The 18,815-nt window shown below is 38.1% G+C and overlaps 1 protein-coding gene across 4 annotated transcripts in view; it reads left to right on the forward strand.

Annotated features, from left to right (window-relative positions):
* The window catches only part of fras1 (Fraser extracellular matrix complex subunit 1), a 257,602-nt gene that overhangs the window by 62,475 nt on the left and 176,312 nt on the right, over positions 1-18,815 (forward strand). For 3 of the 4 annotated variants that reach the window (XM_046034200.1, XM_046034201.1, XM_046034202.1), the window contains exon 3: positions 15,665-15,772. In XM_046034200.1, coding sequence (XP_045890156.1) covers positions 15,665-15,772 — 108 coding nt within the window. Of the gene's footprint in view, positions 1-15,664; positions 15,773-16,213; positions 16,323-18,815 lie in introns of those variants that run through there. The other variant, XM_046034203.1, reaches the window with a different exon arrangement.

Raw genomic sequence — 18,815 nt, forward strand, 5'->3', positions numbered from 1 at the left:
AACAGAGGGAGTTCAAAGGCTTGCTCACAAAGCTATCTATATATATGAATTATTGACCTTTTGTTTTCATAGCCTAAAAGCTCTTGTTCCTTTCTTATAGTAATAGACTGTTGCTTGCAAAGATGTTTGGTGTTGGAGGTGAAACATGTGAGCTGGGGGGGACAATGATGTGTCTGCAGTGTGAGAGCAGGCCGAATGCTGTGGGCTGGCAGGAGCAACAAAACAGGAACAAATTAGATAGATTTGTCAAACAGATTTCAAATTATGCAACGTTCGACATGAAATCCTTTTGACTGAATGCAAATTAGTCTGTCAGATGTGAGGAACCTGTGAACTGGATAATGAATGACTTAGCTCCTCCAAAGTCGTATCATCAAAAGAAACAAGCTTTTTGGATTGAATGCCGGCAGCATGCATTATGTATCACCGCAGGCCTGTGAGATGAAATACAGTATGTGATTTACTTTCTACTTTCTGTTCACCTGCATTTCTGCCACTGTATTTTTTTTCTTATTTCTTCTGGGCTCTTCTCACACAGAATCCCCATGAGATTTCTTTGACTCAAAGAAAATTATTTTTTGTATTTTTTTTTTATATTTCCAACGTTAACATTTCTAAATCAAACTACATCCAAAGTGCAGCACAAACTGTCAGCAGTGTGAAAACTTTTGTCTGGACTTGGCATGGATTTTTTATTAGAACTAATGGGTGTTGAGATTAAGGAGGTGAAATATCGAGTGAAAAGCTTCTGTTTGTTTGCTCGTTACTCGTCCTTGCCATTGTATCACACGTGACCTTGTCATCAACCCTCTTCTGTCTGCCGTAACACTCTCTCTGACTTTATATATGATTTATGTAAAACCCTGTCAAACGTCCCTCTGTGGTTTGTTTCTTCACATGTTTTTTCTGCTTGGTGTCTTGAAAGTTCCAAAATATTTACCAGCCAGCCATGAGTGCTTTGCTATTATTGACCCTCCTAAAAGGTTCATGAACTGCAGTCTGGAATAATCCAAGCAGAACAGCCCAAAAGTATTTCAGTTTTGTTCCTTCTGCAGCACGCCACCATATAAAAATGGTTTGATATGACTCACGCCTTTGCTATCAAGTGGGCAGCAGGTATAGCATCTAATCATCTCTTTAAATATACCAGGGACACATTCCTAAAATCAATTCGTGAAGCAACTCTGTCACACAATATTTTCTTTTTCTTCACCGTGGCTTCAGTGCTAATCTCCCTCTTTGTGGTGGATCCTGGCTCTTTCAGGCCATCTGCTTGATGATCCATAACCCATTACATGCTTGATGCTGATATTTGGCTGCAAGAGCGATAGCAGCTATGGCAGGGTGAGAGCAGACAGCTGGATTTATAGGTGCTGGGAGGCCAACAATCAGCCAGTCATTTGTCATGTCTTACCAGCAGGTTCACTAATTGGACCGGCGGCATGGGGGGGAGTTGAATCAATGAGCTAAGTCACAACTTTTAAATTCAGCCATTCCCCTAGATGAATATTTTTGGCTATTAGCATAAGAATGCTAACCATGTGGCAGAGCACATAATCTCCTTCTTTACATGCAGATTCCTCAGCTGCTGAACAGCTTGTATTGGTGGTCAGATGATGGATAACACACAGGACAGCCATGGAAATTCATGATTAGACCATTGAGCAGCCGGAGTCATCTCTGTACTCTTTATGACTGCTTTGAATTTTTGCCAAAGCTTCGATTAAATCAGACTTTTTGGCAGAGAGTGTGACAGTTTTAGGTGTCTTTCAGCTGGTCAGCACTATGACTTTGCTTGTATTCAGCTTGCCTCATAAGGAATTAGCATATAATCACCCGGCCGGCATTGAAGGAAGTTGTGGAGTAAAGCAATTAAAAGGCAGTAAATGAATACATTTGAATTCATTTCGGCAGGGATTTATTCAGCATAACAGGAGCATTTTTAGAGGGCAACAGCTGTGTAGCTTTGTGCTGAAGATCCAGAATGGTGAGGAGGCAGTTTGAGAGCAGGCAGCGATAATAAGCAAGAGTGGACGAGCTATTTGAAGATACTGGCACAGTATTTTAACATACCTAAATATATATATATATAAAACTGTGCAGCATTTTTCTGTCTGTGTGCTGCTCAGATGAGCAAGTCCATTTTATATTATCAAGGGAACATCCAACAGGTTACTTTCCTCAGGCATTCATTTAAACTGTTGGTTCTTCAACTTTTTTCATGTTTATGTACCTATTTTATGCTTTTAGTGCAACCTAAGCAGAAAAGTATGTCTCTTTTCTTTTCATGCATACAACAGTGTGTTTGATTTACAAATAGATTCACATGGCACAGTGTGTATCTTACTTGGGGTGACAAACACAGAAACACCACATTTGTTAAAGAAAGCAAAGCCTCAAACTCATTAAACTTTATCAATCTGTGATGTTTATGAGTTATTTTGTGATAAAATGTTAGAATTCATCTTCCTGTTTAACTGCTTTCCTTCAACCAGCCTCAGCTACTCCCCACATTTACTAATCCTCAGAAATCTGCCTGAGGTCGATGCTGTGAGTACTTTTTTTTATGGAGAAATGGAAAGTAAGCAAAAAGCAAAAGCACAGAAGGTTTTCCAGTCAGATAGAGGTGAGTTGCCCCTCACAGAAAACCTAACCTGTACTGTGGCAGCATTGCATTCTAGTTCAGAATGCAGTTGCTACTGTGGATGTAGAAATCTCTTTGGGCCTCCTCAAAAACATACACAATACCCACATTTGTTAACTACAAATGCCACCAATTCAACCCTCTACAAGAATATCACAGACCTCGTGAGTTGATGTCAAATGCATTGTGTTCCCTTGTTACAACCTACCCCAATACCGAGGTAGGTTGTAACACATTCTGGGGTAAGTTGTAACAATAAGACAAAAGAGGCAAAAATAGATGCCACACTATATAATATGCTTCAAAAACAGGTAGTGATAAAAGACCAATGTTTCTCTCTCACTGTAACAATGTCTGATGACTCGCACGTGTGTACAGTATATGTATGTAAATTTATCTATAGAATTAACTTACTTAACAGTATACTTAATAAACATCTTTGTACCCTACATCCTTAGGTCTAACAAAAAAGAAGTATCTGTCTGTGTGGGCCGGTGCTCACCAGTACGCAGTACAAGCACTTCTGTATTTTACTCTTTGGTGTATCGGCACACTTTTTCTTGCACACCGGCACTTCTCACAAGCTGCCCGTATGCTTCTCTGCCCTCTCCACTGGCGGAGACGGAGTATGGCAAAGATCGAGTGCCGATACATACGCTAACATGTGAACAACATGTGAATGGGAAGTCACAGGGAACTGTCACAGAGCTGTCAAATGGATGCTGGTAACCCTGGAGTGCAGGCTTGGTGAGCCCAGACTGCAAAGGGCACTCTGTAAAATATTAAAATCAAGAAAGTCCCTAGTTGTATGTATAGCACTTTTGTGCTGTGCACCCCCCCCCCCCCCCCCCCCCCCCCCCCCCCCCCCCCCCCCCCCACCCCCACCCCTGTCAGCCAATGTTTAGCTAGCTGGTTTTAGCATAGTAGTTTGAAATTAGAAAGGAAAAAAATGCATCACATGTTGCCAAAGAAACGACATTTCACTCTAATACAAGTCAAACAGTTTTATCTGCAATAGTATTATAGACACTAAAGAAAGTATTGGTCAAAAAATGTACTTTCTTACCTCAAAATAATTTTTTTCTCCATATAACCACCATGCCTGATCGGGGAGGAAGTAGGTAAATACTGAAATGATCACCTAACTCCTGTCTTATCTCTAATTGGTGGAATTGATGTTGTTACAACTGTCCCCATGTTACAACCATACCCTGTCTCCGCTAATGCTGAACTTACTGTGGTGGCTTGGATCCATGTACAGTATATGTGACCAAAGAGGGGCCAACTATCCATCTGGTGCATTTTCAGACATAAATCAAGTGCCCCTTAACCGAATTTGAGCAGATGTATCAGGCTGCTCACAACTCCATTTTAAATATTATTGAAGTTGAAGTTACTTAAGTTACTGTTTGTGTTTTTTCATAAATAATTCCCTGAATTCTTCGTAATGTATAGAGATAAAATGTAGCATTGGTTTATTAGAAAAAGATTTTACTAAATACATTTTAATTTCAAACAGGAGTGCAGTGACAATTAAACACAAAAACAGAAAGTGTTCTTTTCCCTGGCTCAGTAATGATATCAAACAATTAATGAAAGACAGAGACAGTGCCCTTAAAAAAGCCAATAAGTCAAAACTATCTTGTGACAGACAAAACTTTGCTTCGTTACGGATTAAAGTGACAAGACAACTACGAAAAGCAAAGGCAGACTTTTTTATCACAATTATTAAAAACTGTCATGGAAACTCAAAAGCTATTTGGGAACAGATCAATAAACTAACAGGTAAAACTTCTTCCAGTAATAATTCAATACAGCTATCCATATCCGATGTGGAAAAGGCAATTACACAGCTTAAGTCTTCAAAAGCAAAAGACGTGTATGGGATGGACACACTCATGCTAAAACAAATAGGTCAGTCAATTATGGGTCCACTAACACATATCATTAATTTGTCACTAGATCAAGGGAAATTTCCTGAGCCATGGAAACTTGCTAGTGTCATTCCCATATTTAAAGGTGGTAACTCCCTTCTTACATCTAATTACTGACCTATTAGCATTTTGTCAACAGTATCTAAAGTTTTGGAAAAACTGGTTGCTAAACAAATCACCAATCAGCTTAATTGCAGTTCTTTTCCTTTGAACTCAATACAGTTTGAATTTAGGGCTAATCATTCTACAGAGACAGCAACATGTTATTTTCTGGAAAAGGTTAAATCAAATATGGACAAAGGAGGGATAGTGGGAGCAATCTTTTTAGACCTGCGTAAAGCATTCGATACAGTTAACCATTCAGTTTTACTGCACAAACTTCAAGCATTTAAGTTTTCCTCCAAATTCATTAGCCTCATTAATTCATACTTTTCATCTCGTTCACAAAGTGTAAGAATTGACCAATATAATTCTGCCCCCTTACTATTATCAACTGGTGTTCCACAGGGTTCAATTATAGGTCCAATTCTTTTCAGTTTATACATTAACGATTTCCCATCTGTGTGTAAGAACTGTGACACTTTGATATGCAGATGACACAGTTATCTTGGCCCATGGAAAATCCACAGAGGAAGTTGCCTCAAAACTAACAGAGGCCATGTCACTGATCTCAACCTGGCTTGAGCAATACTGTCTGCAATTAAACATATCCAAAACAGTTACCATGTTCTTTTCAAAAAACAATATAAATATAAAACCCGAAATTTTAATATTTGGAGAAAGATTACAGGTCGTCACAGAATACAAATATTTAGGATTACATATAGACTCAAACCTCAATTTCAAAACTCACATCAAAAAAGTTAGTAATAGGATGAAGTTCAGTCTAGCAAACTTCAGATTCATCAGAGATTTCCTTTCAACTGAACCTGCTAAATCATATTTCTTTTCCATTATTTTATCCCACATAACATATTGTTTAATAAGCTGGTCCAATACTCACTCTACAACAATAAAACCATTAGAAACATTTTACAAACAAGCATTAAAAATACTGGATAAAAAAACATACCATTACCACCACTGTAGTATTCTGAGGAAATATCAGTTACTTACCTGGGACAATCTCATTAAATTCAAAATCATCTGTTTAATTTATAAAATCAGAAATGGATTAGCACCTCCTCCACTATGCGACTTTATACATTTTAGATCCAGTGAGGTCAGAGTAACTAGAGGGGCAGTGAGGGAAGACTGCATTATCCCCCGGAGAAAAACAGCTTTTGGTCAGGCTGTCTTCTCTGTGAGAGCAGCTCAACAATGGAGCACAATGCCTGAAACCATCAGAGAGTCTTTGTCATTCTTTTCATTCAAAAAGAATGCAAAAAAATGGCTTTTTAGAGAGCCAAACTTGTGGGCACTAATGTTTTCTATGAGCATTTAAATATTATATAATTATTTTACATGAATTGTATTTCTTAACCATAATGTTCTGTATGTAATTTTATCTTGTGATTTTATACCTGCGATTATTTTTAAGGCTGCCATTTTTACACCTGGCTGGGGGACTACCGATGAAAATTAGCACTTTTTAGCTAACTCGGGTACATTTACATTTTTTTAATGTTGATTAATGTACACTGTCCCCTTTCAAATAAAGAAAGAAAGAAAGAAAGGATACAGACTTTCTGTTATCAGAGAAATAAGATAATGTAGAACTAGATATTGTTAATTTGATTATTAATCTTATAATAATATCGACTTGGGGTTAACTCACCCTCCTTATCTTGGTTAATGAATTGTTTGTTTGGTCTATAAAATGTCAGAAAATGGTGAAAATATTGATGTTTCTTAAAGGCCATGGTGATGTCCTGAAATGTCTTGTTTTGTCCACAACCCAACGATATTCAGTTTACTGTCATAGAGGAGTAAAGAAACCAGAAAATATAAGAAGCTGGAACCGGAGAATTTTGCCTTTTTTAAAAACATTACTTAAACCGATTAATCGATAATCAAAAATACTTGTCTCATTGATTAATCATTGCAGCTTTACTCTTCTCTGCTATAAGCAGGCATTGTCTTACTGAACTCCAACCTACTTATATGTTGTTCTAAACAGAAGTACATACAGATGTGATAAGGTTGATCAGCTGTAAATATAAAGCTGTGTTGACAGAACCAGGTTTCCCCTCAAGGAGAAGCTCAAGTGTTTTTGCAGCCGTCTTAAGTGTCTCAGTCGACCGCAGAGCTGTCTGGGCACTGTAAGCCATCACGTCCCCAGATTGAATTTGCCTCAGTAATAGCTTTAGTTTCTATCCAATTAAAGCCCAATTACGTTTTGCTAGGCTGCCATGCTGCCTTTCTTCACCCTTCCCCATGTCTTAGATAGGAAAGTCCAACTAGTGTAACTGACAGCTCCACAAAACTGTGCCCTGTTAATGTTTGACTCTGCCTTTTGTTCTTGATTGGAATTTAATTGAATCTGCTACTTAAAGCAGTGCAGTGTCAACAGTGTCCTCCCCTCCCTCTTTATTTATCCAGGGAGAATTGACTCGATGGTGCAGGTTGTTTTTCAGCTTCATCCTGCGTGATTTTAATTCAGCAATACACACTTCCCACTGGGAGCTTCCCAGTGTGACCCAAGTCTTCTGATGTTGGCTGCTGAACAAAGTAATGGAGGTTAAAGCTGCACTTTTTCCATCACTTAACTTCCCAGTTAACTGAGGAGAACACAGGGGCCCCTGTGCCCCCCTGCTTGATCTTCACAAGTTAACATACAGTATGATGACAGAAGCTCGTAATAGTCAATGTTTTTAGTAGAACTAAAACTATTAATCAATGAATCGTTTCCGTCAATTAACATGAAATTAAAAATGAAATTATTTAAATATTTCTTAAGCTTTTTAAATGTGTTGAATTGCATGCTTTTCTTTGCCATATGATGGCAAACTGAATATGTTTGGTTTTGGGAGTGTTGGTCAGACAAAACATGGTCACCTGGCAAAATATAATAGGCAAATGTCTTACAGTTTTATTGAAAAAAATATTTATAGATAAATCTGGGAAATAATTGGCAGATTAATCGATATGAAAAACAACTGTTAAGCATGATTTATACTCCTGCATCAAGCATTTATACTCGTGCGGCAGTGTCTGCATCTTTCTGCAATTACACTGACAAACACTAGTAGGCGGTAGCGGTACAGCGTCCACTGTGGTGACTTTTGCCGGCTGAGCAGGCTAACTTCCGGTTTAGCCCTCCGCTAACTTGAATGGGAGTAAAATTATATACGTACAGCTGTTATCGAGTCATTTTGGTTGGGTTGTGACCTTTTTATATATAGTCTATGGTTGTGATGCTCAAATATATTGATCCAATGTGTTACAGCAGCTGGATTGGCCGCTAGTAAAATTTACTTCAAAGCACGGAGCACTTCCTGTTGGCTCGGAGGCATTGCGGGGCTACCTGCGTCGCCCTGACATGTAGTTACATTTTTGAGGAAGTGCATGTCAGGCTACCGCGAAGGCTACTGTGTAGGGTACGGGGCTATAGGCTATACCGTCAATTTGACACAGAAGTATAAATCAGGCTTTGGTTGCAGCCCTTGCCCATCAGTTGCGTTGCTAAAAAGATTAGTTGATTGATCCCTTAAGCAATTTAAAATACTAAATATTTGCAAGTTCAAGCTTCTTAAATGTGAAGATTTGCTGCTTCACTCAGTTTTATATCATTATAATCTAAAAAACTTTTTTCTTTTGGACTGTTAGACAACATAAGCAATTTGAAGACATCACCTTTGAATTTGGAACTTAGATGGACACCATTTTTGGGACAATTAACAGACTAAATGACTTGTTGATTGCAATTGATAATGAAAATAATTATTCACGGTCATTCATATAGACTCTTCTTGTAAGATGATACATGACTCCAATTGAAGGCACCCTATTTCAAGTGAGCATCTGCTTTACAGTGATAGCTGTACAGTGTTACATTGCTCATCACTTCCATATCATGTGGATGCTAGAATTTTTTTTATCCATTGTTTTGTGTACATTTTGGTAATCCTCCACATAAAATATTTACATATTGTTTATTATGACTATCAATTTTCTTAGATTTGGTGCTCTGCACTGGTTGTAGTTCAGCCCAGAAAGACACTGTCTTTATTCACTTTTTCCATCCACACAATTCAGCTTGTCTGGGCTTCAAACCGACAACCTGCCAGTCCCAAAGTGCTAAACTCAAACTTAGCTCTGCCCTATATAACAGCCTCTAGGATGTACTCTCTGTGAAAGTTATGAATCTGTTTTTTTCTTTATGGAATTGGAGACGTGCAGCGACGTTGGCTGAGTTGATTTGGTCCTAAATCAAATCTGAGGCACATATCTTTCTCCATGGGGGAATTAAATAAGCCCCCAACTCCTCAGACATTTAATCAATAAATCCCAGGTATGGGTCCCTGCTGGGCACAATCAAATTGGGAGTAGGGGAGGAAGGGCCACTACCACTCACGCTGCTGTCTGCTGTATAGCTCCCCTGGCTCGGACTTGTCAGAGCAGGAAGGGGTAGGTCGGATAATGGCGAACCCATGTTTCGTTCAATCTCTTTTCTCCCCTGCCCTGGCCGCTTTAAGAGGTCCGTGTTCACAATGAGACTGGGGTCAATCCCATTCTTCTTGTGGTCTATTCAGGAGGCAAACAAGACGAGGATTTGGAAGTGAGGGCAACCTCCTCGATCCCCCTGAGACCTGTGCTAAAATCGACTCGCCCTCTGAGCAGCGGCACGAAGTCCAGTCAGAGCCAAGTCACCTATACTGTGAGCTGCTGTGCTAATTTTAAACAGCTCTATTAAGAAAGACTTACTGACATGAATGGCAGCCAAAGAGCCATAACAGGAAACATATTTCTGAAGGCATACCTGCATGCACATGGACTTATTATTAACCCCAATGACCTCTTTACCCAATTTAGTAAAGCAATCCGAATCGTACACGTTCTTGTTTTACAAACAAATACACACATACAAGTTATTAATATCATCTGACACTCCCACCACCTAAACACAAACACACATGCACACATACCAAAGGTTGTATACAAAAGGGGCAGTTATATTGGAGAAAAAATGACTTTTGTTTCTTGTTTGAAATCTCCTTAAGAGATCTTTTCTGATCACTAGACTATTTAAACGTAAAAAAACTTTAGACGAAAGCACGGCTTCAGACCGCTGTCTGCTGTCAAAATTCATTATTTTTGATGTACAATCGTTTTTCTTAATCTGTGTAAAAAAGGAATGCCTCTGTCTCTGTTATTAAAAGGGATTTGCTGGAGCTTTTGTTTTGTTTTTTTCTCACCTACAAAGCATAAAATATCACACAAATCAAATTCCCACTCAACTCTTGATGTACAAATGGACATTTATCTCCTAACCACTGTATTTATCTATAATACTTGTACTTTCTCCTGTAATTTAATAGCTTTTTCATTTGATTGTACTTTGAAACTTTCTGAAATCAATCTTCCTGCTTTCACTTGAATAGATTTTTGATAACGTTTTATACTCAGCCACTTTTCCAAAGAAAAGAATTAGCCTGGAGTTCTGCTGTTCCGGTCCAATCAGAACAATTTTCCATTTATGTGTTTGCTTTGAACCTTTTCTTAATATGTTAGAAAGCTATCAGATGGAAAAAAAAAGATTGTCAGAACTTTCGAGAGCTTGAGATTGGTTGGTATGGTGGATCCATGCTGAAAGGTGTATTATGAGGATGTCACGCTGGCCCTTTCACAGTGACTGCATGGAAGATACTTTTTGTACTTAAAGTTCAGAAAAGGCTACAGGCAGATATCTTAGTCTGTTTAAATGCAAACAGAGACTGAGAGGGATTGGTATATTCAGCATGACAAACTGATCTCACTCTATCATGTGAATTGCTCTTTGCAGTCATAACATTACCTGAGAGACAGTTCCCCTTCCCAGGGACGTGCACAGACATTTTAGTGGGCAGGGGCGCAAATGAAAAAAGGGCATTTTAAAAAAAAAGACAAATATATTAACTCAACAACATTTTTACTTTTCTACAAAATAATCAGTTCACACAGAGACCACGGTCTTCTTTAGTATTTTGTTTCACAAGCAAGATGCCAAATGAGTAAAGATAACCTTCAGCTTCACACAGCCAAGCAACAGAATACTGGATTGCCTTAATACATTACGGTATTGATCAAATACTTTATTATTGTTGCTATTATATTTCATTTACCATGCACACACACACACACACACACACACACACACACACACAATTACTGATGGTGACATGGACTTAGTTTCACATTTGAGGGAGTGCTGTCTGTATTATGTAAGGATCTGTCAGCATACCACAAACTTATAGAATGGAGAGTTATTAGATGAGGAGCCTACCATCAAAACTATCAAGTTACTCTTTAAAGCGCTTTTTCATGGAGTGGTCAATTTTGAGACTTTGGTCTATTTTGCTTCCATGTCTTCTTTTACGCTAATGGAAATAAAACTTCAAGAATACACCTTTAGATGGTGTTGGTTTAAAGCCTAATAACCTCGGTCTATTTTCATCTGTAGGTTTATTCTATATTAACCAAAATAAGCTAATCTGCATATTTACACAGCACATTTCAGAGGAAAATACTCTTGATGTAAGTCATTAACTGGGGAAGTTCTGTGGTGATATGCTTTAGTTATTTTCATTATCCCAAACAGGGGTGTGACTCTGAGTGCCTGTCGCAGTGAATTTGGTTTTGTATCTTAGCTGGACTGCTTTTTTGTTTTGGAACACCCTATTAGTACACAGTAAAATCAGCATACCCAAATTAACACTGTCAGAGTTGATTTTAACACTTTTAAAGTGTGGTCCACACCAAAGAGTTGTGTTGTGAGTGTTTGTACTGTAATACTAATTTTACTACTAACTCTTTCATGGACTTTTTTATTTAACTCTTATTAACAATGACCAGTGCTAGTTTTTCTTAACACTTTAATGTAGTGTTAGACATCATAAGGATCATTTGTTAACTACACAAATGTTAGCCCCATAACATTTTAAAGGTGTAAATATATCTCTTTCATATTCCTAAAAAAATACGTGGAAAATAAAGTTTGCAAAATAAAGATGGTCATGTGTGGTGTTTTAAAGCATTTATTTTAACACTTGCAGAATTTGATTACAACACACAAAGTGTAACAGAATGCACACATTAGGAATGCATGCTAACTGTTAGCTCCTTGAAAAGGTGTTAGGGTGGCTCACCATTGCAAAATGACCAGGTGCCTGAAGAGAAATATCAATATAAACATTAACAAATACTACTTAATTTCACTTAACAGTGTTAAAGTTTAGACCCAGGTCAAAAGCACTATCCCTAGTTTTGCAGCAGTCAGTGGAGTGCTTTCATGACGACTCATTACCATGGGTGAGACAGCTGTCACTGTGGTCTCCTGTACCTGTGCTGGAAATCCCTCTGGGCTTTGGCTTTACTCTAGTTGAAACATTTGCTACTTAAGCTGAAGAGTCTTCATGAATTTTCTTCTTGGACCTGGATTTGCATCTTTCTTTGACTATGTTTGTATTCACGTTTATGTTGTGTTTGATGTTGCACCAAAATTAATGTTTTTGGTAATTTTGTTTTGGCATATCTAAAACTGGGTCTAGCAGTCCATAAATCAGATTCAGACCAATTCAAGTACCCTTAATATGGTCTTCGGTGTCCGTATGAAACACCTTTGGGTTTGGGAAAAGATCATGGTTTTGGTAAGGTTTAGGCACCAAATCTACTTGGTTAGGTTTAGGAGAAGATCGTGTTTTGGTTTGAAATAAGTACATTAAATGATGGTGGATGGGTTACATTATAGTTACTTAAAACTGTCAGTAGTAGACATCTCAAATGGTCTATGTCTGTGTTAAATAGATTCTGTTACAGGGAACGAAAGCCTTCCTGGGAAAACTGCAGCACTCGGTTGACACCCACATTCTCTTTATTTCTGAAGGTCGCTCCTCTTCCTCCCTGAGCTGGAGCATAAATGTTGTGTGCTGAGATTGCCCACGGCATGTTTGCCCTTACATGAAACTCATTACACATCTGTCCACAGCTTTGCAGAGATGCACACTCACAAACTCACAATTAAACACATTTATAAATAGCTTAAAACACGCTAGAGGGAACATATCAGCTCACATGCTTTCTCCAGGAGTGCCATTCCCCTCAGCTGGCTGCTTTCCCTAATTAAATTTTCATTCTGTGGTGATTCTGTGGTCTGTGTCTTTCAGCATGACCTATAGCTACTCCCACATTGTACGGCATACTTACTGCATGACTTTCCTGTGGACCTTAACTCTGTAATAAAGTTACAGACACATGTTTTCTGAACTCACCAGGTAGTTCAACTTCCTCGCTTTCTTTTCTCCAAGTAATATCCGGTTTTTAGATGAATATGAAGTTGTAGTCCGACAGAGCTAACAACGCTAACAACAACACTGGAACCGGATGACCACGGAAGCTAGCTGCTGAGAAGCTCCAGTTAAGATAAATCAACGTTGTAATCACAAAAACTAAAGTAAAAAGCTACTTTAATAAAAGCAGTTAACTCCGAGCTCCTCCCACGAGTAAACGCCGTAGAAAAAAACGACCGGACAATCTCAACGTGGATAGGCTATCGCAACTCAGCTTTATGCGACTTTCTTGTGTGAGTTGAATATTTTCAACTTAAGCTTCCTTCGCGTTGCCTTCGCGCCGACTGACAGTAAATACCGGCTCTACGCGCCTTTGCATTGACTTTGTATGTAAACTCTCCGCCCCAAACGCTCGCTTCGTTTTTGGTCTGAAAGCACCATAGGAATTAGGTTTGGCTCAGAAATTCCAAGTAATGGTTTGGTAAAAGTTCAAAGATTGTAAAGGATAAATGCAGTTTATAACAACTTGTCATTTTTGCTCATTTTTGTGTAGGTAATGTGATGGTAATGTGTTGTTCTGAAAGAGTTTTTGACCCGTCTCTGATGTAGCAATGCTGCCGTGTTCTCTGATCTCAGCAATGAACTTGACGAGTACATTAGCATCATAACCAGAAATATAAATGATCTTTTATGCAAGGGACAAGTATACCTCTACGCTATAACACTGGTTATAGATAAATATTTACCTTGGATATGTGTAAAATTACCTAATTAGACCCATGAAGGCTCAGATTTCAAAAAAAAAAAAAAAAAAAGCACTTTTTTTCTTTTATTTGTCATTGAATTCATAAATTAACAGGAAAGAAATGGAATTATCTCATTTGCAGTGCTCTATTAGCCTTAAAGGCAGAATATTTGGCAGAAGTTTTGTTGTGATTATAGATTATTTTGATGGCATATACGTTTCTGTATGTAGACAAGTGAGACTGGCCTTGTGATGTGGGCAATCTTGACGTAGCATCCAACTCATCTCAGTATCTCAGGGTCAGATTTGTAGTAGATGTATCGGGTGGTCAGTGATTTCTGTGCCAGTGGGATTTTATTTTATTTTTTTTGACATTACCGCTGGTAGTCACCAATGACAAAAATTCTTTCTGTCCATTAAAATACCCGCTTTAGTTACTGTTTCAAATAAAGTCTCCACATTTGAAAGTGTCCACTCCATAGAGTAGCATGTAGCTGCAGTACCGGAGGCTGCAGTTTCAGGACTGCAATCCTAAGAGCGGAACTGCAATTCTAGGACACTTGTTTACTTTGATACTGCCAGCTAACTGACTGGCTAGCTAGCTAGCTATGTTACTCTTTACAGCCCCCCGAATTACCCTTATCACAACCACCACCAGTGTGTGCCTAAACCTAAGTTACTGATTATATGCATGTCAACCGGTTAACCCTACAGCTGCACATGGCCGACGTGCTAGCAGACAGGGTTAACCTCCTTCATGTTGCTGTGTATTACCACCACCACTCCACTAGATGGAGCTGTCGCAAAAGAACTAGGGTTCTAGAACTGCGGTCCTAGGATTGCGGAGGTCCTGAAACTGCAGCCTCCGGTACTGCAGCTTTATACTATTGACTCTATAAGCTCAGCTGGTCCTGGATACTCCCGTCATGAGTGGGATATTAATCATCCAACTTAATCTGATTTATGGACTATAAAATGATCAATCTGAGCAGGCGCTGGAATATTGATTTAGTTTTTGCTTTAAGCTAGGCATAAGACATTGTCAGCTCGGTGTTATGAGCTATTGACAAATAGGAGGCATGCTATAGATTGCAGCTAACTGGCAGAAGAGATCCCTTGCTTTTTTTCTGCCTTTTTTTGCTTCTCTCATCTCATCTCATCTTATTGTGTCGTTGGCCATGGTCCTCACCACTTTTAATCAAGACTGAAACAGTTTCACTCCACCTGCAGCAGAAATCCTTCAGTGTTTTACAGCTTTAAGTATAGAGGATGATAAGAGTTCAAAGTGTGAAATGGTTTTCTTATGGTGGTGCTAACATTTAGTAAACTAGAGCAGTAAAACCTTACTCAGCCAACATGGACCTCATAGAACCTGTAGTACAAACTGCTGCAATATGAGAAAACAGTTCTGATTTCCTTGAATATGAAACTGATTTATATAAATAGTTTTTCTTAAATTCAGTTTTACTGTCATTTCACATAAATATATCTGTACTGCATGATAGCTGCATGTTGTACAGTGGTTGAAATAAATGTTAACAACGGTCGGGAGAAAATTCATCTTGGAAAGTTAGATGGCAGAGGTAAAAAACTATTTAGTAAATCAAAATGCAAAAGACTCAAGCAACTAGTTACCGCACATTACCTGCAAATCTCAAAGCAAGTGGGAAAAAAACTTTCTCCTAACACTTCCTTAGGGAAAAGGTAAAAATTGTATTTCAGCCAGGTAAAATACAAACCTTATTTATCAGTCATATTATAAGCCTATATGTTGACTGTCATTTGACCCAGTTGTCTACATAAAGATGGGTGTGCGAGGAAATAATAATGTAGAGTGATTTAGTTTTTTTGCAGTGATGATCAAATCTGCCCTCAGTAGTGTTTCATGTCGTTTTTTTTTGTTTTGTCTTGACAGAACAACACATCATGGAGACCGCAGTCGTGTCAGGAGTGTACCTGCTACAGCAATGTGGCCATATGCAGGCCCACCCACTGCCCCAACCCACAGTGTGACTTCCAGAGGGTAAGACATTTTATGGGAGAAGTTTGGGTGGAAACTGCAGGCAATTCATACCTAGGGCAACAGGAAATGTATTTTTTAATTGGATATTTAATTTGTTATTCTACATTTCTCCTGCTGTCAACAAATCCCTTGAAAAGACCAAAACCAACAGTGTAGTCATTGTCTCAATAGAACTTCCCTACCCTGTCTTTGGCATTGGTTCCTATTAAGCAAGTAAAGCTTAGATAGATATATTATATATATATTTATGCTTTTTCTTTAGTTTCATTTAAAAAAAAGGCAAGCTTTACTCACACAGGGCTAAATGCTTTGCAGCAGTGCATTTTTGGTGGCTATTTTCAGTAGCAGGTTAATACACATTCAGTGTGCTAATGAGTACTTCTGGCAGCAGGATGCTGTATGTGGGGTTGAATCAAAAGACACAACAGTGTGTGTGTAATGAAGTAACATGTCTCCCAGTGCAACACTGATGTGTTATTAGCGAATAGTTTTTGGACAACAGTGGAGCTCCATGGCACAGAGGAAGAAGATATATCAGGCTTTGACTGTTGTGAGTGTCCATTTTTGGTTGTGGTCCTTGTACAAGATTTTACTGACAGGAAAATAACTAATTCTGCCTTCATTAACTACCTTGAAAATATTTCAGAAAGTAGTTTTATTTAAATATTTATACAAAACATTTCTTTGAGGAACTGAGTGTAGTCAAAGGATCATAGCTCCTCTGAGAATAAGTTAGCTTCGGGCATTCTCAAATGGAAAAAAGACATTTGGTAGTTACTATAATGAAAATGTACTTTTCCCTTTCTTTGTAATTGTGGCATTCATGATGTTGAAAGGTAAGAAGTCTGCCTAGACTAAGTAATAAGACTAAATAATAAGAGTAAAATTGCTCTTAAGAGTAAGCTATACCTAGCCCCGGATGGCTAAAACTTCAGTTTTAGCTAACTTAATGCTAAACGTCAGTTAGGCTAACCTTAGCTAACCTGGTATGAGTTTTTCTTAAAGTTAACTTTAGAATCACATCTTTAAGATTCATAAGATCAGCTTCCACCCTTCTAACATATTGCTTTATATTAAAATGCAAGTAGGTAAGGTTATTAGCAAGATTATGAGTCTGGTATGGCTAACATTAGCTTAAACAAATGCTTAAGCTTAAATGTCAGTTACGCAACTAAGCTAACATAGTCAACCTAGTTAACGCCACGTTAGTTTGTGTAGACTGTATTTATTTAGTTAGTAAAACAGTTACAGTTAGTAAGATCATCAAAAGCTTGGGGGGTGGGGGGTTCAGATTTATGCAAGCTATTTAACCAGGATATAACTTTATTATATACTAGTAACATTATACTACTAGTGTAAAATTTCAAGAAGCAGGGACAGATTTCACAAAGTAAAAAATGTCTGTCCTGCCTTTTCACTTGACATAATTAACTTAAAATACTTTATTCAGTAATGCACATGGAAAACTTTAGTTTAAAGCAAAAGAATAATTCCTTTAAAACAGCTCTTCCTTTGAGAATCTTTCTTAAAACTTCAGTTGATCCATTGGAATTCCACAAAAAAGGGTGGAACTTAAAGAGAAATGTTCTATGCATGACTAAGATGCAGACCCACCATAATTGTTTATATTTAGATGATTAGAGGGCATTTTCTTTAAGCTACTGGACAGTAACCATCATAAAATAGATTGGCTTTGATTTTTCTTTGTGATATTTTAATCTCCCTCTCTCCATTTCACATTGAAGTGCAGATCTTCTTTCAAGGGTTTGTTTAATCGCTCATCAAGGGCAACTCTTTGTGAGCTGCCCTTACAACAAGAATCAATGACATGACAGACTATTGTGCAGTGAAGTCTGCCGATTGCACCATTTAATTAGTCACAATGACAACTATTCGGAGACTGTTATTTCCAGCCTTGGCTTATTTGAATTTGCAGGAACGCATTTTTAAAGCTCCTTCTCACTCAGTCTATCTGGCTGTTTCTCTCTGTGCTTCTTCTTAAATGTGCTTTAATCCAATCAAATCCAATCCCAACTCTAAGCTAAGGCAACAATCAATGTCTAATGAATTCCCCTCTGCTTGCTAGCAATCCAATGTTAATTACAAATTTGTTATCATGCTCACCAAGCCGTGTGCTCCCTCATAAAAATGTGACTTCCTCTCACCTCACCTGCGATAAAAAAAAAGTATTAGGGTTTTATATCATCTGCCTGTCTGATTATAGTGCTTTTCTTTTATCTACTGGCTGAAATTTCTTTTTTTTAAATCCATCTCTAAATTTCACAGGAGTATCTTAACTTTTCTGAAATGTTCTACATTCTGGCCTAATCATCTACCACAGATGTGTATGTTTGGATAAGGCTGGTCATATCTTCATCATTCTGTCATTTAAAACAGTATATTCTAAAGTAATACATACTGATAGAGAAGATGATACTTATTACACAGAGTCTATAAATCCAGGGGTGTTTGGCTTCTCCCCCAAAGACTTTAAATTCAGATTTGGATCTAGGGCTGGGCGATATGGCCAAAAATGTTATTACGATATATATATATACAGTGGGGGAAAAAAGTATTTGACCCCTTGCTGATTTTGCAGGTTTGCCCACTTACAAAGAATGCAACAATCTACAATTTTAATCATATGTACATTCTAACAGTGAAAGACAGAATCCCAAAGAAAATTCCAGAAAATCACATCATATGAATTTATAAAAATTGATAACCATCTGATGAGGAAAAACAAGTATTTGACCCCCTACCAAACAGCAAGTATTCTGGCTCCTACAAGCCAGTTAGTCTTTCTTTAAGACACAGCCCCAATCCCAACCAATTATCTACATCAAATACACCTGCCTCACCTCGTTACCTGTATAAAAGACACCTGTCAACACCCAAACAACCAGCATCCAACATCAGCACCATGGGCAAGACCAAAGAGCTTTCTACGGACAATCAGGGACAAGATTGTTGATCTGCACAAGGCTGGGATGGGCTACAAGAGAATCGGAAAGCAACTTGGAGAGAAAAGATCAACTGTCGG

The sequence above is a fragment of the Micropterus dolomieu genome, linkage group LG21 (assembly GCF_021292245.1).
Source record: "Micropterus dolomieu isolate WLL.071019.BEF.003 ecotype Adirondacks linkage group LG21, ASM2129224v1, whole genome shotgun sequence".
Taxonomy (NCBI): Eukaryota; Metazoa; Chordata; class Actinopteri; order Centrarchiformes; family Centrarchidae; genus Micropterus; species Micropterus dolomieu.